Source organism: Bubalus bubalis, chromosome 22 (assembly GCF_019923935.1).
Source record: "Bubalus bubalis isolate 160015118507 breed Murrah chromosome 22, NDDB_SH_1, whole genome shotgun sequence".
Taxonomy (NCBI): domain Eukaryota; kingdom Metazoa; phylum Chordata; class Mammalia; order Artiodactyla; family Bovidae; genus Bubalus; species Bubalus bubalis.
Window position 1 is genome coordinate 16,739,110 of NC_059178.1, and position 23,123 is coordinate 16,762,232.

Below are 23,123 nucleotides of genomic sequence, written 5' to 3' on the forward strand. Positions count from 1 at the left end.
AGGCTCTCAGTCACTGCGTGGCAGTGGGTGTGACCAGCGGCAGTGGGTGTGACCACCAGCAGTGGGCGTGACCACCGGCAGTGGGTGTGACCAGCAGCAGTGGGTGTGATGCTACAGACTCACCGCAGGTTCAAGTGAACTGGGCATCATGTGTGTAAAAGGCCTATTTGTTCCTAACACTCTTCATCTTGACTTTTTTATTTTGAAAAATGAGGCGATCGCACAGCAAGACCTCAACCGGTGCTTCTTGTTCAAAGATTCTATGCTTTAAACAGAGACACTTTGTCCCAAGCAAGCTCTCTGATTCTGTTAGAAGTGAAATTTCAGCTTTTGGGTCTTGGTTAGGCCGCTGGATAGATGATTCCCATGGAGCCTGGAATTGAATAGTGCGGACTCTGGGTTTATCATCTGGGGTAGGTTACGCAGCCTCTGCATGCCTCCCCTTCCCTTCTGTAAACTGGGGGCAGTAATAGCCCTCCCTTGCGTAGCACTGTGCCAGGCACTTAGAAAATACTTGGTAAGTGTTAGCCCTCGTTAGTAAGCCTATCATAAAGAGGAGTTAATCAGGACAGTAAAACCTATGTGGTGGACTTCCCTGGTGGTCCAGTGGTTAAGAATTCACCTGCCCAGGCGGGGGACACGGGTTCAGTCCCGGGTCTGGGAAGATTCCACGTGCTGTGGGACAACTGAGCCTGTGCTACAAGTGCTGAGGCCCACGCACTCTGGAGTCTACTTTACGACAGGAAAAGCCACCACAATGGAAGCCCACATATGGCAATGAAGAGTGGCCCCCACTTGCCATCCCTGTAGAACCCATGTGCAACAAAGACCCAGCACAGCCATAAATAATAAAGAAATAGCCAATATTAAAAAAAGTGGCATTTGGCCTTTGAAAGGTCCCTATTATTCCCAACTCAAAATGACCCCCTCGTGTTACAACTGAACTCACGGACTCCTGGGAGACAAGCCAGCGTTTGAAGACACTGGGCCCCCTGCCAGTGTCAGACACAACGCCTTGGGTCCCTGTAGGTGTGTAAGCAGAAGGAAGGAGGTGCCTCACCAGGACATGGCTGTGAGGGTCACAGGAAGCAGAAGCCACCAGTAATAGTCTAACTTCTCAGAGAACACGGCTATCAGCATTCCCACCAGCATCCCGTTGTACCCGTGCAGACCCGAGGCGATGGCGGCCCTGGGGATGAAAACACAGTTACTGTGTAAATTTGGGGGCACTCACTGGGCCCATTCCTGGTGCTCACAGAAAAAAAATCAGCTCACTTGATGAATATTGGGTAGTCACCCTGCTGCTGGTATCTTTCTAGATCACACACACACACACATTGTGATTACTCAAATTGATCTGGAATTAAATGATGTACTTTGTGTATAAGATCTCCTTTGCAAGTCAGGGCAATCTAGGCTCCTTGATATAGAGGGAAATCTAATAGAAACCTGACACCAGGAAGGTGTATGTGTGTGTGTGTGTACACGCATGTGTGAAAGAGACAGGGCAGGAGGAAGAAGAAGGCAGGCAGGGAGGAGAGCATGTGTTCTGACTGTGCTGTGTGACACTGTGACTTTCTGATGTTGAGTGCTTTCTCCTGTCGGAGGTTGTCCCCAGAGTTGACGAGGGGTGTCTGCTGTGAGGCCCATGCTCCTCCCGACACCTGGCATGGCAGGAGGACCAGAGGTGCCGTAGAATCCAAGCTTTGCCTCCTTCTGCTTCATCAGAGATGCCTGTGTGCACCCAAACTCTCCTGGATCCGAGTGAACTCTGCCCTTGACCCTTCCCATTGCTCTGCTGGGCAAGGGATGAGACTGGGCAAATAGCATTGCAAAGCCCCCACAGAGAATGAGATTTGTGTGCTGTGGTCTCCACTGCCCTCCACTGAAAGCTTCATGGGGTCAACGCTCATCTGACGTGAGTGTCCACAGCAGTCAACAGTGTCTGTACAAGGAGTTGCTGAATGGCTGTGAATGCATGTTAAATCCTACCAGGTACTGACTGTTTCACAGGCAGAGGCATCTGGAAGCATCATGTCCTGTGGTGGAGGAAGGGTGCTCTGACCAGAGGAGGCTCCTGCCTGGCGGAGGCCACGGCTTAGGTCTAGAACAGGGGGCCTCCGGTTATGGAGTGAGCAGGAGATCAGCTCAGCTAGATTAGGAGAGTGGGAGGCAGGGGAGAGGGTGGGCAAGCCTATCTAGTTTCCAGCAAGAGAAGCTGAACATGGGGCCCTTGTGTGGGGACACTTGTATGGGATTAAGCACAGCTGGGTCTTTAGCTGCTCCTGGGAGCAGACAGGGGGCTGAGAAATAACAGGGCAAGAGGAAAGACCATTGGAGTTCAGAATCTCCTCAGGACTAGAATAACTACCTGAGAAACCTATGTTTTGGGGAAAAAAATAAGCATTATCTTTAAGGGTGTTTGCATTTTCTCCATATTTTCTCATTTCTGTTCCATGTTAGAATTTAGTCCTCTTTTAGTTTTAATAACAGCTGATTTGAGAAAACTGAGCAGAGACCATTGACCCATATTGGCAGGAGGGTGTATAGGAACAGCAGGAATCAAATAAAGGAACTCAGGGGAGATAAAATTAGGGGGGCATTTAAGGGCCGCCTCCACAGTTGCCCTTCCCCATGGCAAGTCCTCTCCCTGAACCCTTCTGTACCAAAACTTTGGTGGCTTCTGGTTTGATTGTCAAAAGGAAACCCATCACCTTATATCCCTACCCTGACCATCATAAATATAAAATTAGGTTCAATCTCAATGCCCCCAAAGACCTTCATCAGAACCACGTTCCTCCAGGACACTGTGGCATCAGTGCTGCTGAACTTGAGGCTGCAGTCGTAAAGTGCCTTCTGGGACTAGTGGGGGTGGGATAGGAGAAGTAAGGATTGGGGAGTAAGCACAGAGGGAAGAGTGGTGGACAGGGAGAAGGGGTGTAGCGGGGAGTGGGGATAGGCCAGTAGGCATTGTGGAGGGGAGTGGTGGAGGTCATAACTAGGATATGCAGCTACATCAGTGGTTTTCTGGGGACCGTGGTGAAGCTGGGGCTTCTTAGAATGATGTGTGTATGGATGTCATGTAGGGTGCTTAGAGCTTTGAGCCTATGATATAGAACATGTCACTGACCTTCCAGCAATGAAGTTGGAGTCTTTGCTAGACACTGTGGTAGAATATGGAACATCTGAGATGGAATTCTTGTTCTCAACATAGCCAGTGAGAGCAGACTCAGAAAGCAGAGTACCATCCCATATGGTATGGGGGTATATTCTGTGATTGTTCAAAGAGAAAGGAGGGTTCAAAGAGCACTGGGAGAGTCAGGGGTGGCTCCCTGGAGGAGGAGGGATTTGCAGGAGGTAGAATTAGATTTTACAGTGGAGGTGATGAAATAGATTCTAGGCATTAGATTTGGTAGACGGAATGCCTGAAGAACTATGAACAGAGGTTTGTAACATCATTCAGGAGGCAGTGACCAAAACATTCCTAAAGAAAAAGAAATGCAAGAAGGCAAAGTGGTTGTCTGAGGAGGCTTTACAAATAGCTGAAAAAAGAAGAGAAGCAAAAGACAAGGGAAAAAGGGAAAGATATACCAAACTGAATGCAGAGTTCCAGAGAACAGTAAGGAGAGATAAGAAGGGCTTCTTAAATGAACAATGCAAAGAAATAGAGGAAAACAATAGAATGGGAAAGACTGGAGCTTTCTTCAAGAGAACCAGAGATATCAAGGAAATATTTCGTATAAGGAAGGGCACCACAAAGGAGGACCTAACAGAAGTAGAAGAGATTAACAACAGGTGGCAAGAATATGCAGCAGAACTACAGAAGGAAGGTGTTAATGATCTGGATAACCATGACGGTGTGGTCACTCACCTAGAGCCAAACATTCTGGAGTGTGAAGTCAAGTGGGCCTTAGGAAGAACTAAGAACAAAGCTACTGGAAGTGATGGAATTCTAGCTGAGCTGTTTGAAATACTAAAAGATGATGCTATTAAAGTGCTGCACTAAATATGCCAGCAAATTTGGAAAACTCAGCCGAGGCCACAGGACTGGAAGAGGTCAGTTTTCATTCCAAACCCAAAGGGCAACACCAAAGAATGTTCACACTGCTGTGCTATTGTGCTCACTTCACATGCTATGTGATTATGCTCAAAATCCTCTAAGCTAGGCTTCAGCAGTATGTTGACTGAGAACTTCCAGATGTACAAGTTGGATTTAGAAAAGGCAGAGGAATCAGGGATCAAATTGCCAACATTCGGTGGGTCATGAAGAAAGCAAGGGAGTGCCAGAAAAACATCTACTTCTGCTTCATTGATTATGCTAAAGACTTTGACTATGGATCACAAAAAAATATGAAGGATTCATAAAGAGATGGGAGTACTAGACCACCTTACTTGTCTCCTGAGAAACCTGTATGAGGGTCAAGAAGAAACAGAACTGGATATGGAAAACTGACTGGTTCAAAATTGGGAAAGGAGAATGACAAGCATGTATATTGCCACCTTGCTTATTTAACTTATATGCAGAGTACATCATATGAAATGCTGGGCTGGATGAATCACAAGCTGGAATTAAGACTGCTGGTAGAAATATCAACAACCTCAGATATGCAGATGATACCACTCGAATGGCAGAAAGTGAAGAGGAACTAAAGAGCCTCTTGATGAGGGTGAAAGAGGAGAGTGAAAAGGCTGGCTTAAAACTCAGCATTCAAAAAACTAAGATCATGGCATCTGGTTCCATCACTTTGTAGCAAATAAAAGGGGAAAAAGTAGAAGCAGTGTAAGATTTTATTTTCTTGGGCTCAAAAATCACTGTGGACTGCCCTTTCCAATCACTTTCATGACTGCAGCCATGAAATGAAAAGAAGCTTGCTTGCTACAAGGAAAGATATGACAAACCTAGGCAGCATATTAAAGAACAGAGAAATCAGCTTGCAACAAAGATCCATACAGTCAAAACTGTGGTTTTTCCAGTAGTCATGTACAGATGTGAGATGTACATGTACATCATGTATAGATGTAAAGAAGACAAAGCACCAAAGACCCTTGGGCTACGAAGAGATCAAACCATTCAGTCCTAAAGGAAATCAACCCTGAATATTCATTGGAAGGACTGGTGTTGAATCTGAAGATCCAATACTTTGGCCATCTGATTTGAAGTGCTGACTCACTGGAAAAGACCTTGATGCTGGGAAAGACTGAGGGCAAAAGGAGAAGGGGGCGATGGAGGATGAGATGGTTAGACAGCATCACCAACTCAGTGGACATGAATTTGAGCAAACTCTGGGAGACAGTGAAGGACAGAGGCTCCTGGTGTGCTGCAGTCCGTGGGGTCACAGAGAGTCAGAAATGACTTTAGTGACTGACCGACAACAACAGGATTAGATAGGCAGAAGCAAAAGCTCTCAGCTGGGAAGAGTGTGATGTTGTGCGGTAGGTTGGGTGAGGCCTGTCAGAGAAGGCTTTGGAATCCGGCTGAGGGATTGGGTTTTTACCTAATGCACTCTTGTCTTAGATTCTTAGTCAGGACATTTGGGAAGATTAGGCAGGCAAGGTGTGTGTTTCCCTTGTAAAATTGGGAGCAAAAAAATCATTCAAAGAGTTGCTCTTTGAATGACTTGGCAAGTTTTCCAGTGGATTATGGTCAGCAGGGAAGAGGGAGAATCAAACTGTCAGATCAGGAAGGAACCTGGGCTTCTTGAAGATGACCTGTAGATTGGCTAGATGGAATTCACCTCAGGGGATTTTTGGCGAACAACGATGGAGCAGAAAGGACAAGAGCTGATCCTGTTTGAGGCCGGTTATGTGTCAGCTGCTGTGAGGCTTTAGGTAAGTGGCAGCAAGGAATAGGGAGCCCAGTGCTAGAAGCCAAGACACAGATTCTGGCTGGAGTGCATTTCTCCTGTCACTGGCCAGAACTACACCCCAAAGAATTCAGCCTCTCATCCATCTGACCTGGAATGGCCTCCCAGCTAGAGCTGGCGTGTGTCTTGGTGGAGCTGGAATGTCGGGTGGCTGGAGGAGTGTGGCACCGGTTACAACACAAGCAGCTTGGATCATTCCCCAGGCTCTGGGGTCACCAGGGGCCTCTGGCTCTGCTGTCCCTTCTGTCCATGTGCCAGCAGGAGCAGCCACGTGTCTAAATCTGAGCCCTGCCACCCATTCGCCATGGCACCATCCGTGAGCAACTCCCAGCCTCCTTTCTCTCACTTGCAAAATGTGAACGCTTTTACCTTCACTGTCTGCTTTGTGAAGTGGCAGGAAGAACCACAGGAAACAAGGCAAGAAGGTGTTTTTCAATCTTTTTGACAGTACTCCACAGTAAGGAAGGAATGTATTTCATAGTATGACCCAGTCTCTCTCTCTCTCACACACACACACACACACAACATGATTGAAACAAAAATTTCACAAAATAATACTTTACCTTTCCTACATATGGATCACTCTAATCTGTTTTATTTTATCCTGATATTTTAATTAAAAATTTTTTTAAATGCTGCTGACCATTTATGATATGTGAATGGATTTGTGACCCAAAATTAAAAAAAAAAATTGAGGACATGGGCATTCCTAAACCTCTCTGGTCATCAGAAGCACCCAGAAGAATCTTATTTAAAACACCACCCCCATATCCAGATCTGCTGAAAGGGAACATCTCTGGGAAGGATGGAGAATGGGGGGAGGAAGTGAGAAACTACATTTCTTAACAATCACCCAGGTGATTCTGGCCATCAGGAAAGTTTGGGAACCGTAACTTATGGCAAAGGTCAGTTCAGTAAAATGCTACTTATTGTTACTGGGATTTGTGGCCCCTGGTGCAGAGCTGGCTGCTCCCCCGGCCTGCCACTGTGCTTCCCGGCTTCTGTTGGTTCCCTTCTCCAAACCACCCTGGCACTACCCTCTTGCCCGCTGGCCTTCCACTCTCCCACATCAGCACTACTAGTTCAAGGCTGCCCTCTCTAACCTTCCCAACACGTAGAGATGTGTGCCTGCTCTGAACTCTCCAGCATGTAGACTGCCTAGTATCATTCAGAGACATTTCTTGTCTGTTAGTTGTATCTTCCTAACTGCATTGGAGGCTCCATGAAGGAAGAACAGCTGTGCCTGCCTTTGAGGCAATGTTTCCAGAAGGCTCTACAGTCAGATGGAGCCTGGAGCTGTCACTTGCTGTGAGCACACTGTGTGAAGAACTCCAGTGACATGTTCGAAGGTGATTCTCAGGAAACTGGTTGGCTGGTACTGGATACAGTTGGCTGGTCACTCAAGTAATTGCTTCTCCACCTTTCTACTCCGAGAAACCAAGACCCCCATAGAGAGGAACTCACCTGTCCTGGCCCAAGATGAGGGCAGTTAAAGTTGACACCACGGTCCCCAGACCTCCCGTAATTGTCCACCAGGGATTCTGGATCAGGAGCCCTATGAAGATGACGAACCCGCTGAGAGGGTTGTTGGCAAACATCACCTGAGCGGCCCCCCTCAGAACCCAGTCTGTGAACTGGAAGGCCAGGGGTTTATCTGAAAGAGACAGGCAGAGTCATCAGCAGGGTTGAGCCTGTGCTTCCCTGCCGGACCGCTGGTTGGCGCGGCAACCAAAGTAGACAGGGAGCGCTAGTGGGGACATTGCCTCTCATTCCTCCGGTGCCCAGCCTGAGCCTCTGAGTGGCCTGGCAGTCAGTCCACAGTGGGTGTCAGTTTTGTTGTACAGACTGAGCGCCATGCTGAGACCAATTTAATGCTGTTCCAGCCATCAGCTTGGTTGGCAAGGAAGCCCAAGGAACATTCCAAGGGAGATTTATTAGTCCAAAGGAAGAGGTGGGGAGGGCAGGAAACTCTTTTTGTGTAGAACTCTATGGCTCAGTTGAGGGCTGGTATCTGAGCAGGAAAGAAACTGGTCTGGGGGGAAAAAAAGCTGGGAAAGAAACGACTGTAGCCCAGCTGTGAAATTAGCATTGAGTTATGCATTGACACTGAAGATTGACATACGTTCTGTCTCATTCTCTGGTTTGGTTTCCAGGACAACCTATACAAGTGGGTGGCAGGTGAGGGAGAGGGGGGTGGGGGATATTTGTTGCAACATTAGTTAAGGGAAACTGGGAGATGAATGATGTTAAAAGGAAAGAACCTGGAACACTGGGGAGGGTGAGGCCAGTATTTTCTTGGCACGTAAAAAATGACTGTGGAATAAGTGAAGGAATGACTAGTTTGTTAGAAAATGGCTTACATGTTGCTACTATGGTTGCCCTATATCTATTCCAGGTAGGAGTGAAGCACTGGCAAAGAGCTAAAATCAGGGAAATGCACTGAATTCTGGAATCATGGAAATTCAGATGGGAGGATACATTATGCTCACCGGAGCCAGCTTGGGGCCGGAACACCTGCCATGGGTAAGTGAGGGAGCAGCTTCCCCAGGCCAAGCCTGGGGGGGCGCCAGCTCCTTAGCCTGGCCTGGCTGCTTCGTCCCTGGACATCTACCTACCTTTCAGCCAGCTCCTGTACTCCTTCATCTCGCCTGTGAGGTAGCCCACTGCTTGGAAGAGACCAATGCCCCCATGGCCTGCAGCGTCCTGAGGGGCTGCCCCACTTTCTCTTCTTGTATCCTTTTCATTGGGTTTTTCAATCTTCACAATGTGGCTTTCTTCATTGGATGACCGGAGATCCTTTCAGGAAGAACCATGATAAAACATTAAATAACAGAGCTTTTTGAGAGCAGGAGCATTTGGGGCTAGGGAAGATTGTTAGATTTTTGTTGTTGTTGTTGGAGATAGGGGACTATGAGATAAATGTCTATTGTGCAATACTGTCTAGAGTGCTTCATGCAGGCCTGCTCCTCCCAGGACCACTACACATTCCTCATAGCAGGGTTCTTAGCCTTGTGTGTCCATGGATCCCTTTTGGTAGTTTGGCAAGCCTGTGGACTTCTTTCTAGAATGTTTGTAAATGCATAAAATGAGATTGCAATGAAAACCAATTATATTGAAAGGCGGTTATCACAATATTTTAAAAACCCGATGTGCATATGGGGCAGTAGATCCAATACCAATACTGATTATAATTCCAAGGTAGAGATGAGTGACTATGTGGGATGTCAACTCAGGACAACTGTATAGGGCCATTCTAGCTCCAGAGCTCACGGTAGGCTCACCCTCGACTTTACTGTGACTACATCACAGCCCAACTTCCGCCCAGTCCCGCTGCTCTCACTTCTCTGCAGGTATTGACCCAGGGACAGACCCCAGTAAACATCTTAGATCCACATCTCCATCTCGGGGTCAGCTTCCTGGGAGAACCCAGTCTGTGGCAATGACAAAAATCCCAGGTACTACTAAAGTGGCTGTTGTTTATTGCTTATATTTATCATTGAAGTAAATGCTAAAGTTCTTTGGAGGTTAGTGAAAATAAAGATAAATTCTTTTCTCCATCTAAGTTCCATCCGTTTATGAACCCTTGGGTCAGGAGTCCTTCCTCTAAAACTATGTCTTCCAATACAGTAGCCAGTAGAACATGTGGCTCTTGGCACTTAAAATGTGGCTAATCTGAATTGAGATGTGCTTAAGTAGGTTTTGAAGCCTTAGTATGGAAAAAGAATGTATGAAAGACCTCAATGACGCTTTCTATTGATTATATATTAAAATAATAATGTATTCATACATATTAAGTTAAATAAAACATATTACTCAAATAATTTCACCTGTATGAGCTGTTTGCATATTTTAGAGACTAATATATTCTAGAGCACATCTCAATTTAGATTAGCCACAGTTCAACATCACAAAAACAAACAATCCAATGAAAAAATGGGCAGAAGATCTAAACAGACATTTTTCCACAGAAGGCATTCAGATGGCTAAAAGGCACATACAAGATGCTCAGCATCACTAATTATCAGAGAAATGCAAATCAAGACTACAGTGAGGTATCACCTCACACCAGTCAGAATGTCCATCATCAAAAAGTCTATGAACAATAAATGCTGGAGAAGGTGTAAAGAAAAAGGAACCCTCCCACACTCTTGGTGGGAATGTAAATTGGTACAGTCACTATGTAGAAAAACGAAAGACAGGGCTACCATATGATCCAGCATTCTGACTCCTAGGCACACATATGGGGAAAAGCACAATTTGAAAAGATACGTGTCTCCCAATGTTCGCTGCAGCACTATTTACAATAGCCAGACTGTGGGGACAACATAAGAGTCCATCAGTTGGACAAATGGATTGATAAAGAAAATGTGGTATATTTATACAATGGACTCTTCCTCAGCCATAAAAAGAATGAAATCATGCCATTTTCAGCAACATCTGGACCCAGAGATTATCATCCTAAATGAAGTAAGCCAGTCAGAGAAAGACAAATATCATATGATATCCCTTATATGTGGAATCTAAAAAGACGGTACAAAGAAACTTACATGCAAAATAGAAACAGGCACACAGACCTAGAAAACAAGCATGGTTACCAAGGGGAAAGAGGAGGAGGGATTATTAGTTTGGGATTAACATATACACACTGCTAAGTCACTTCAGTCGTGTCTGACTCTGTGCGACCCCATAGACGGCAGCCCACCAGGCTCCGCCGTCCCTGGGATTCTCTAGGCAAGAACGCTGGAGTGGGTTGCCATTTCCTTCTCCGATGCACGAAAGTGAAAAGTGAAAGTGAAGTCGTTCAGTCGCGACCCTATGGACTGCAGCCCACTAGGCTCCTCTGTCCATGGGATTTTCCAGGCAAGAGTACTGGAGTGGGGTGCCATTGCCTTCTCCGTATATACACACTACCATATATAAAATAGATAAGCAACAAGGACCCATTATATAGCACAGGGAACCATACTCAATATTTTACAAAATATTGCAATAACTTATCAGGGAAAAGAATCGGAAAAAGAACACACACACACACATATGTAACTGAATCACTTTGCAGTACACCTAAAACTAACACATTGTAAATCAGCTATACGTTTATAAAAAATAAAATAATTTTATCTATTTCTCTTCTTTTTACTTTTAAAATATAGTAATATAAATTTAAACTTATATGTGTGGCTCACATTATGTTTCTATTGTACTTTAATGTTCTACAGATTACTCTAACCTCGTCCCTGCATCAAAACTTAAATATCTTGAGGATGCCAGTAGAAATGGTGAACTGAGGCCCCCTCAAATTCTCTCCTCCATTAAGGCAATGAGAACACTGGGAAAAAAATGTGCCTGAGGTGGTGGATAACAATTGAGGAAAGCAAGAAGCTAATCAAAAACTCAAAAGGAAAAACTAGGATGTCCAAAGGGGGCTTTAAAAGGCTTGGGCATATGCCTTGCTATTCTCTGGAATTCTGCATTCAGTTGGGTCTATCTTTCCCTATCTCCCTTGACTAGCACTTCTCTTCATTGGAGAAGGAAATGGCAACCCACTCCAGTGTTCTTGCCTGGAGAATCCCAGGGGCAGGGGAGCCTGGTGGGCTGCCGTCTATGGGGTCGCACAGAGTGGGACACGACTAAAGTGACTTCGCAGCAGCAGCAGCACTTCTATTCTTTCCTATTTGTAAAGCCTCCTCGGTTAACCACTTTGCCTTCTTGCATTCCTTTTTCTTTGGATGGCTTTGGTCACTGCCTCCCGTACAATGTTACGAACCTCTGTCCATAGTTCTTCAGGCACTCTGTCTACCAAATCTAATTCCTCTAATCTATTTGTCACCTCCACTGATGTAAGTCATATATGAATAGCCTAGTGGTTTTTCCTACTTTCTTCGATATGTCTGACTTTTTCAACAAAAGCTCCTGTTCTGAGCCACAGTCAGCTCCATTGTTGATGGGCATACAATATATAAAGATGTCATTTGTAGGACAATAACAGCACAAGGGTGGTAGGGATAGAGTTACATAGTAACATAGCTTTGTATAATATTGTAATTAAGTTGAATTTAATCCAAACTATATTTTTATGTATAAAGACATTTAATTGTAATATCCAGGACAACTACTCAGAGAAAAAACTAAAACATATACATAACAAGGACAGAAGAAGTAAAAGGATACACTAGAAAATACCTGTTTAAGAGAAAAGATGGCAGTAGTGAAATAATACATAAGCAGAAAAGGTATATCATGTATAGAAAGTAAATAGCAAAATGGCAGGCATAAATCCTAACTTACCAGTAACTACATTAAATGTAAATGGTTACACACTTCAAAGACAGAAATTTGCAGAACAGAATTTAAAGTTATACAACTATATCTTCTCTAAAATAAACATACTTTATATTCAAAAATATAAATTGATTGTAAGGATGGAAAAAGATATATTGTGCAAACAGTTACTAAAAAAAACCAAAACAAAACAAAAGCTGGAGTGACTATACTAACATCAGCAAAATAGACCTTTTGCTAAGACAAAAATTGTTACTAGAGAGTAAGAAAGAAAAGTTTAATAATAAAATGATCACTCTACCAAGAAAATATAATAATTATAAACACTACATGCTTAACAACAAAGCCCCCGAATTTATGAAGCAGTAGTTTTTAGAATTGACGTGAGGAAAAATTGATTCAATAATAATAATTGAAGCCTTCCATACTGCGTTTGAAAAAAATGATAGACTATCTGGATAGAAGATCAAGGAAATAGAAGACTTGAACAACTCTAATAAACTAGACCAAATAGACATCGGTAGAACACTTCACCCAACAGCAGCAGAATATACCATTTCTAGTGCACATGGAACCTTCTCCAACATAGATGATGCTGTGTGCATGTGTGGTTGGTTGTAACTGACTCTTTGTGACCCCAGAGACTGTAGCCCCCCAGGCCCCTCGGTTCATGGGATTTCCCAGGCAAGAATGGTTGCCATTTCATTCTCCAGGGAATGCAGGGATCGAACCCGCGTCTTTTTCATTGGCAGGCAGGTTCTTTACCATGGTGCCACTAGGAGGGTCTGATGCTGAAGCTCCAATACTTTGGCCACCTGATGTGAAGAGCTGACTTACTGAAAAAGACACTGATGCTGGGAAAGATTAAAGGCAGGAGGAGAAGGGGATGACAGAGGATGAGATGGTTGGATGGCATCACTGACTCAATGGACATGACTTTGAACAAGCTCTGGGTATTGGTGAAGGACAGGGAAGCCTGGTGTGCTGCAGTCCATGGGTTCACAAAGAGTCGGACACGACTGAGCGGCTGAACAACAACACTTGGGAAGCCCATAGACCATGCTGGGCCATCAAATAAGTAAAACATTTTTATGGTTAAAAACATTAGTAAAGGGATTGAAATCATACACAATATGTTTGCTGGCCACAGATCAGATCAGATCAGTTGCTCAGTCGTGTCCAACTCTTTGTGACTCCATGAATCGCAGCACGCCAAGCCTCCCTGTCCATTACCAACTCCCGGAGTTCACTCAGACTCACGTCCGTCGAGTCAGCAATGCCATCCAGCCATCTCATCCTCTGTTGTCCCCTTCTCCTCCTGCCCCCAATCCCTCCCAGCATCAGAGTCTTTTCCAATGAGTCAACTCTTCCCACGAGGTGGCCAAAGTACTGGAGTTTCAGCCTCAGCATCATTCCTTCCAAAGAAATCCCAGGGCTGATCTCCTTCACAATGGACTGGTTGGATCTCCTTGCTGTCCAAGGGACTCTCAAGAGTCTTCTCCAACACCACAGTTCAAAAGCATCAATTCTTCGGCCCTCAGCCTTCTCCACAGTCCAACTCTCACATCCATACATGACCACAGGAAAAACCATAGCCTTGACTAGACGAACCTTTGTTGGCAAAGTAATGTCTCTGCTTTTGAATATACTATCTAGGTTGGTCATAACTTTCCTTCCAAGGAGTAAGCATCTTTTAATTTTATGGCTGCAATCACCATCTGCAGTGATTTTGGAGCCCAGAAAAATAAAGTCTGACACTGTTTCCACTGTTTCCCCATCTATTTCCCATGAAGTTGTGGGGCCGGATGCCATGATCTTCGTTTTCTGAATGTTGAGCTATAAGCCAACTTTTTCACTCTCCTCTTTCACTTTCATCAAGAGGCTTTTTAGTTCCTCTTCACTTTCTGCCATAAGGGTGGTGTCATCTGCCTATCTGAGGTTATTGATATTTCTCCCGGCAATCTTGATTCCAGTTTGTCTTTCCTCCAGTCCAGCATTTCTCATGATGTACTCTGCATAGAAGTTAAATAAACAGGGTGACAATATACAGCCTTGACGAACTCCTTTTCCTATTTGGAACCAGTCTGTTGTTCCATGTCCAGTTCTAACTGTTGCTTCCTGACCTGCATACACATTTCTCAAGAGGTAGGTCAGGTGGTCTGGTATTCCCACCTCTTTCAGAATTTTCCACAGTTTATTGTGATCCACACAGTCAAAGGCTTTGGCATAGTCAAGAAAGCAGAAATAGATGTTTTTCTGGAACTCTCTTGCTTTTTCCATGATCCAGCGGATGTTGGCAATTTGATCTCTGGTTCCTCTGCCTTTTCTAAAACCAGCTTGAACATCAGGAAGTTCATGGTTCACATATTGCTGAAGCCTGGCTTGGAGAATTTTGAGCATTACTTTCCTAGCGTGTGAGATGAGTGCAATTGTGCGGTAGTTTGAGCATTCTTTGGTATTGCCTTTCTTTGGGATTGGAATGAAAACTGACCTTTTCCAGTCCTGTGGCCACTGCTGAGTTTTCCAAATGTGCTGGCATATTGAGTGCAGCACTTTCACAGCATCATCTTTCAGGATTTGGAATAGCTCCACTGGAATTCCATCACCTGCACTAGCTTTGTTCATAGTGATGCTTTCTAAGGCCCACTTGACTTCACATTCCAGGATGTCTGGCTCTAGGTCAGTGATCACACCATTGTGATTATCTGGGTCGTGAAGATCTTTTTTGTACAGTTCTTCTGTGTATTCTTGCCAATCTCTTCTTAATATCTTCTGCTTCTGTTAGGTCCATACCATTTCTGTCCTTTATTGAGCTCATCTTTGCATGAAATGTTCCTTTGGTATTTCTGATTTTCTTGAAGAGATCTCTAGTCTTTCCCATTCTGTTGTTTTCCTCTATTTCTTTGCATTGATCGCTGAAGAAGGCTTTCTTATCTCTTCTTGCTATTCTTTGGAACTCTGCATTCAGATGTTTATATCTTTCCTTTTCTCCTTTGCTTTCGCTTCTCTTCTTTTCACAGCTATTTGTAAGGCCTCCCCAGACAGCCATTTTGCTTTTTTGCATTTCTTTTCCATGGGAATGGTCTTGATCCCTGTCTCCTGTACAATGTCACGAACCTCATTCCATAGTTCATCAGGCACTCTATCAGATCTAGGCCCTTAAATCTATTTCTCACTTCCACTGTATAATCATAAGGGATTTGATTTAGGTCATACTTGAATGGTCTAGTGGCTTTCCCTACTTTCTTCAATTAAAGTCTGAATTTAGCAATAAGGAGTTCATGGTCTGAGCCACAGTCAGCTCCTGGTCTTGTTTTTGCTGACTGTATAGAGCTTCTCCATCTGTGGCTGCAAAGAATATAATCAATCTGATTTCAATGTTGACCATCTGGTGATGTCCATAGTGGAGTGAAATTAGATAGTACTGATGAAGCCATCTGCAGAGCAGCAAGGGGATGCAGAGAACAGACTTGCAGACACAGCGAGAGGAGAGGGTGGGACAAACAGAGAGTAATATTGAAACATATCTGCTACCATATGTAAAATCATATAGGCAGTGGGAATTTGCTGTATGATGCAGAAAGCTCAAATCTGGTGCTCTGTGACAACCTGGAGAGGTAGGATGGGGCAGGAGGTGGGAGGGAAGCGCAAGAGGGAGGGGCCGCACACATACCTATGGCTGATTCATATTGATATGTTGCATAAACCAATGCAACATTGTAAAGCAATTATCCTCCAATTAAAAATAAACAAATTTAAATTAAAAATAGTTAAAAAACAAAAAGATCCACTGGGAAAGGATTAAAACTAAAAATGAAAAGAAAAAAGAAAATCAAACATGGATATTTGAAAATATGTGAAAATTAAAGAACACACTCCTAAATAATCCATGGATCAAAGAGGAAATCAGAGGAGAAATTAGAAAATATTTTGAGATGAATGAAAACAAAACCACAACACACCAAAACTTATGGGATGAAGCTAAATCAGTGCATAGAGTGAAATTTATAAACGTAAATACCTATGTTAAAAGAAGAAATATCTCAACAAACTAGCCTTTCACTTTAAGAAATTAGAAAATAACAGTGAATTAAGCCCAAAGTGAGTGGAAGGAAGTAACAGATTATAATGAAAATAAATGAAATAGAGAATAGAAAAACAATATAAAAATCAATAAAACTAAAAGTCAGTTCCTTGGAAAGGTCAAAGTTGACCTTTTAACTTTTAACTAGTTTGACAAAGAAAAAAAAGAGAAGATTGAAGTTACTAGAATCAGAAATGGAAGAGGAGACATCACTACCAACCTTAAAGAAATAAAAAGGATTACAAAGAAGTGGGTTATAAAGAAATGAATAATGGTATTCTAACAAATTAGATAACCTAGATGAGCTGTATAAATTCTTAGAAAAACAAAAACTACCAAACTGAGATAGGAAGAAATAGAAAACTTGTATTGATCCCTAAAAATGTAAAGCAACTGAATCAGCTAAAAACTAAGTCAAACCTAACTAAAATTTCCCACAAAGAAAAACCCATGTCCAGGTAGCTTCATCTGTGAATTGCACCAAATGTTTAAGGAATTAATTCTAATACCTTCCAAAAAGCAGAAGAGAGGGAAACGCCTCTTAAAATAATCTATGAGGCTAGTACTATCCTGATATGAAAGCCAGACAAAGACATGACAAGAAAGAAGATATAGATCAATATGCTTTATTAATATAGATGCAAAAATCCTTAACAAATACTAGCAAAACAAATCCAGTAGGATATAAAAAAGATTATGACCAAAGAGAATTCTAAGAATCTGAGACTGTTTCAACCTGTAAAAACTATCAATAGATTGTTTAATAAAGAAAAATATTCACATGGTTATTTCAACAGACACAGAAAAACTATTTGAAAAATTCAACAACCTTTCTGATAAAAGCAATCAACTAACTAGGAATACAAAAGAAGTTCCTTGACCTAATAATAAAAAAAATTCAGAGCTAATATCACACTTACTAGTGAAACTGGATGCTTTCCCTCTAAGATCAGTAATAAGACAAAGATGTGTGTTCTTGTCACTGCTATTCCACATTGTACTAGAAATTTTAGCCAGAGTAGTTAGGTAAGAAAAAAAAAAAAGACAAAAGGGAACCAAATTGGAAAGAACAAATTTAAACTATCTCTATTTGAAGACATCCTTTTATACAGAAAACCTTAAGAAATCTATAAACAACAACAACAACAACAAACTGTTAGAGATAATGAATTAGTTCAGCAAGTTTGCAGGATAGATAATCAATATACATACAAAAACAGATTTTATCTCTATACATTGGCAATGAACAATCCAAAAATAAAATTAAGAAGACAATTCTATCTATGTAGCATGAAAAAGAATAAAATATTTTGGATTGAATGTAACAAAAGAGGTGTAAAACTGTGCACTCAAAATTACAAAACATCTCTGAAAGAAATTAAAGACTTAAATAAGAAGAAAGATAGCTTATGCTCACTGACTGGATGACTTAATTTTGTTAAGATACAATATTATCCAAATTGGTCTATAGATTTGATACAATTCCTATCAAAATGTCAGTTGCCTTTTTATTTATTTATTTATTTTTTTGTGGAGATTGAAGTTTGGATCCTAAAATTTATATTTTAGGATCCTAAAATATAAATATAAATATTTATAAATATAAATATTTTGGATCCTAAAATATAAATTTTAGGATCCTGAAATTCAAGGATCTCAGATTAGATAAAACAATCTTGAAAAGATGGTGGAAAACTCATATTTCCTGATTTCAAAACTTACTATAAAGCTCCAGCGCTCAAGGTGGTGTGGTATTGCCTTAAGAATAAACATATAAATTGGACCCATAGAAATTAGAGCCCAGAAACAAACCCATATATTTATGGTCAATTGATTGTTGATAGAACTATCAAGACAATTCAGTGGAGGAAGGATAATCTTTTTAACAATAGTGCTGGGACAAGTGGATACTCACTAGTTAAAAGACTGAAATTGTATCCCTACTTAAAATCATATACAGAAAGTAACTTAAAATGAATAAAAGACTTATATATAAGTGCCAAAATTATAAAACCGTTCGATTAAAACATTGGTGTACATCTTTTGACCTTGGATAAGAAAATGGTTTCTTGGATATGACATCAAAGTATAAGCAATCAAAGAAAAAAATAGATAAATTGGACTTAATCAGAATAAAAACCCTGTGCTTCTAAGGACATTATCAAGACAGTGAAAGGAGAACCTACAGAGTGGGAGAAATAATTTGTAAATTATATATCTGGAAAGGGTCTAATATCCAGAATATAAAAAGAATGACTACAACTCCACCATAAAAGGACAAATAACATATTAAAAATGAGCAAGGCACTTGAAAAAACATTTTTCCAAAGAAGATATACAAGTGCCCAGTAAGCACATGAAAAGATGACTCCAGATCATTTGCCATTGGTGGTGGTTTAGTCGCTAAGTCCTATTCTTGGTGATCCCATGGACAGTAACCCACCAGGCTTCTCCATGGGATTTCCCAGGCAAGAATACTGGAGTGGGTTGCCATTTTCTTCTCCAGGGGATCTTCTCGACCCAGTGATTGAACTCATGTCTCCTCCATTGCAAGCAGTCTCCTGCATTGCAGGCAGATTCTTTACCGACTGAGCCACCAGGGAAGCCCCATTTGCTATTCAGGAAATGCTAATCAAAATCACAGTGAACTGTCCTTTCACATTTACTTGCTGCTGCTGCTAAGTCACTTCAGTTGTATCCAACTCTGTGCAACCCCATAGATGGCAGCCCACCAGGCTCCCCTGTCCCTGGGATTCTCCAGGCAAGAACACAGGAGTGGGTTGCCATTTTCTTCTCCAATGCATGAAAGTGAAAAGTGAAAGTGAAGTCACTCAGTTGTGTCCAACTCTTTGCAACCCCATGGACTGCAGCCTACCAGGCTCCTCCGTCCATGGGATTTTCCAGGCAAGAGTACTGGAGTGGGGTGCCATTGCCTTTTCCATTACCTAGACTCATTTACCTAGACTATAATAAAAAAGACAACACAGTTTGTTGAGGAGGTGGAATGGCACAATGTGTACATTGCTGGTGAGAATAAATACTAATGCAGCCACTTTGGAAAACAATTTATCAGTTTCTTAAAATGTTGAATGTAGACTTACCATGTGACTCAGAAATACCACTTCTAGGTACTCTTGCCTTGAGAACCCCATAAACAGTATGAAAAGGCAAAAAGATATGACACCAGAAGATGAGCCCCTCAAGTTGGAAGGTGTCCAATATGCTACTGGGGAGGAGTGGAGGGCAACTACTAATAACTCCAGAAGAACAAAGTGGTTGGGCCAAAGTAGAAACAGCACTTAGTTGTGGATGTGTCTGGTGGTGACAGTGAAGGCTGGTGCTGTAAAAACCTAGAACGTTAGGTCTATGAATCAGGATACACTGGACATGGTCAAGCAAAAGATGGCAAGAGTGAACATTGACATCTTAGGAATCAGTGAATTAAAGAATGGGAATGGGTGAATTTAGTTCAGATGCCCACTATATCTACTACTATGGGCAAGAATCCCTTAGAAGAAATGGAGTAGCCTTCATCATAAACAAAAGAGCCCCACATAGGTGCAACCTCAAAATGAAAGAATGACCTCAGACCATTTCCAAGGCAAACCACTCAACATCCCAGGAATCCAAGTCTATGCCCCAAACACTGATGCCAAAGAAGCTGAATTTGACTGGTTCTATGAAGACTTACAATATCTTCTAGAACTAAACCAAAAAAAGGTGTCCTTTTCATCACTAGGGGTTGGAATGCAAAAGTAGGAAGTCAAGAGATACCCAGAAAAACAGGCAAGTTTGGCCTTAGCGTACAAAATGAAGCAGGGCAAAGGCTAACAGAGCTTTGTCAAGAGAACATGCTGGCCATAGCAAATACACTTTTCCAACTATCCAAGAGATGACTTTACACATGGAAATCATCAGATGGTCAATACAAAAATCAGGTTGATTATGTCCTTTGCAGCCAAAGACAGAGAAGCTCTATAGAGTCAGCAAAAACAAGACCTGTGGTTGACTGTGGCTCAGATGATGAGCTCATTTTTGCAAAATTCAGGCTTAAATTGAAGGAAGTAGGGAAAACCACTAGGCCATTCAGATATGACTTAAATCGGTGGAGATGACAAATGGATTCAAGGGATTAGATTTAGTAGCCAGAATGCCTGAAGAACTATGGACCGAGATTCATAATATTGTACAAGAGGCAGTGACCAAAACCGTCCAAAGAAAAAGAAATGCAAGAAGGCAAAGTGATAAAGTGATTATCCGAGGAGGCTTTACAAATAGCTGAGGAAAGAAGAGAAGTGAAAGGCAAGGGAGATAGGGAAAGATATACCCAACTGAATGCAGAATTCCAGAGAGGAGCAAGGAGAGAAAAGGAAGCCTTCTTAAAGGAACAATGCAAAAAAAAATAGAGGAAAACAATAGAATGGGAAAGACTAGATATTTCTTCAAGAAAATTGGAGATATCAAGGAAATATTTCATGGAAGGATGGGCACCATAAAGGACAAAAATGGTAAGGACCTATTTGGTAAGGACAGAAGCAGAAGAGACTGAGAACAGGTAGCGAAATACACAGAAGAGCTATACCAAAAAAAGGTCTTAATGACCTGGATAACCATGACGGTGTGGTCACTCACCTAGAGCCAGTCAACCTGGAGTATGAAGTCAAGTGGGCCTTAAGAAGCATTACTAAGAACAAGGCTAGTGGAGGTGACAGAATTCCATCTGAGCTTTTTAAATGCTAAAAGATGATGCTGTGAAAGTGCTGCACTCGGTATGTCAGCAAATTTGGAAAACTCAGTGGTGGCTACAGGACTGGAAAAGGTCAGTTTTCATTCCAGTCCCAAAGAAGGGCGATGCCAAAGACTGTTCAAACTGCTGCACAATTGTGCTCATTTCACATGCTAGCATGCTTATGCTCAAAATCCTTCAAACTAGGCTTCAGCAGTATGTGAACTGAGAATTTCCAGATGTATAAGCTGGATTTAGAAAAGGCAGAGGAACCAGATATCAAATTGCCAACATTCGGTAGATCATGGAGAAAGCAAGGGAGTTCCAGAAAAACATCTGCTTGTGCTTTGTTGACTACACAAAAGCCTTTGACTGTGTGGATCACAACAAACTGTGGAAGACTCTTTAAGTGATGAGAGTATGAGACCACCTTACCTCTCTCCTGGGAAACCTGTATGTGTGTCAAGAAGCAACAGTTAGAATCAGACATGGAAAACTGACTGGTTCAAAATTGGGGAAGGAGTATGACATGGCTGTATGCTGTCACCCTGATTATTTAACTTATATGCAGATTATATCATGTAAAATGCTAGGCTGGATGAATCACAAACTGGAATTGAGATTGCCAGGAGAATTATCAACAACCTCAGATATGCAGATGATACTACTCTAATGGCAGAAAATGAAGAAGAAGTAAAGAACCTCTTGATGAGAGTGAAAAAAGAGAGTGAAAAAGCTGGACTTAAATGACATTAAAAAAATAAGATCACGGCATCTAGTCCTATCACTTCATGGCAAACAAAAGGTGAAAAAGTGGAAACGGTGACCGATTTCATTTTCTTGGGCTCCAAAATCACTGCAGGTGGTGACTGCAGCCATTAAATTAAGAGAAGCTTATTCCTTGGAAGGAAAGATATGACAAACCTAGATAGCATATTAAAAAGCAGAGACATCACTTTGCTGACCAAGATGTGTACAGTCAAAGCTATGGTTTTTCCTGTTGTCAGGTAAGGATGTGAGAGCTGGACCACAAAGAAGACTGAGTGCTGAAGAATTGATGCTTTTGAAATGTGGTGGTTGAGCAGACTCTTGAGAGTCCTTTGGATGGCAAGGAGATCAAACCAGTCAATCCCAAAGGAAACCAACCATGAATATTCCTGGGAAAGACTGATGCTGAATCTGAAGCTCCAGTTCTTTGAGATGAGTCAGTTCATCTGATGTGAAGAACTGACTCTTTGGAAAAGACCCAGATTCTGGGAAAGATTGAAGGCAAAAGGAGAAAGGAGTGGTAGCAGATGAGATGGTTAGATAGCATCATTGAGTCAGTGCTCATGAATTTGAGCAAACTCCTGGAGTTAGTGAAGGACAGAGGAAACTGGCACGCTACAGTCCATGGGGTTGCAAAGAGCTGGACAGGACTTAACGACTAAATAACAACAGCAAATACAATGAAATGTTATTGGCCATAAAAGGAATGATTACTGAAGGAACCCAAAATATTATGCCAAATGAAAGGAACCAATCACAAAAGGCATATATTATATGATTCCATTTATATGAAATATATAGAATGGGCAAATCTATAAACCCAGAAAGTAGATTGGTGGTTTTGCCAGGGCTGGGAGGTGGGGAAGATGAAAGGAGGGCTGACTATTAAGGAGTATGGACTTTCTTTGTGAGGTGATAAAAATATTCTGGAATTAGATCATAGTGATGTGTGCACAACCTTGTAAATATGTGAAAACCAGTGTATTGTATACTTTAAAGAGTTGAATTTTATGGTATCTGAATTACGTCTCATTAATAACCTTAACAGTCTTGGGTCCTTGGCCACTGAGTTGGTAGCTATGCTGCCTTGATGATGCTGGGTCCAAGGAATACTAAAGGCCTACTTTGAAAGAGGCCTTCCTTTTGGAGACAATAGGGTAATTCATGGAGCAGATACAAGGAGAAAGATTTGGGGGACTGGTTGGAAGACTTGTAAGTGTGTATAGAGTATGCATTCTCTACTTGTCCTTAAAATCATGTCACACACAGAGTCACATTTTCCATCTAAGGTCAGGAAGGATTGATTGTGGATGTGAGCTGTATTGGGGGTGGGCAGAATCTCCCCCAGTGTGACAGTTATAGGCATTAGATCACACATGCTCCACCATTCCTCCCACCC

The 23,123-nt window shown here is 42.1% G+C and overlaps 1 protein-coding gene across 1 annotated transcript in view; it reads right to left on the reverse strand.

The window, feature by feature from the left end:
* SLC14A2 (solute carrier family 14 member 2) overlaps positions 1 to 23,123 on the reverse strand; it is a 70,769-nt gene that overhangs the window by 47,422 nt on the left and 224 nt on the right. The window contains exons 2-4 of the mRNA XM_025273500.3: positions 8,480 to 8,660; positions 7,329 to 7,518; positions 1,061 to 1,189 (exon numbers count right to left, since the gene is read on the reverse strand). Coding sequence (XP_025129285.3) covers positions 1,061 to 1,189; positions 7,329 to 7,518; positions 8,480 to 8,660 — 500 coding nt within the window. The remainder of the gene's footprint in view (positions 1 to 1,060; positions 1,190 to 7,328; positions 7,519 to 8,479; positions 8,661 to 23,123) is intronic.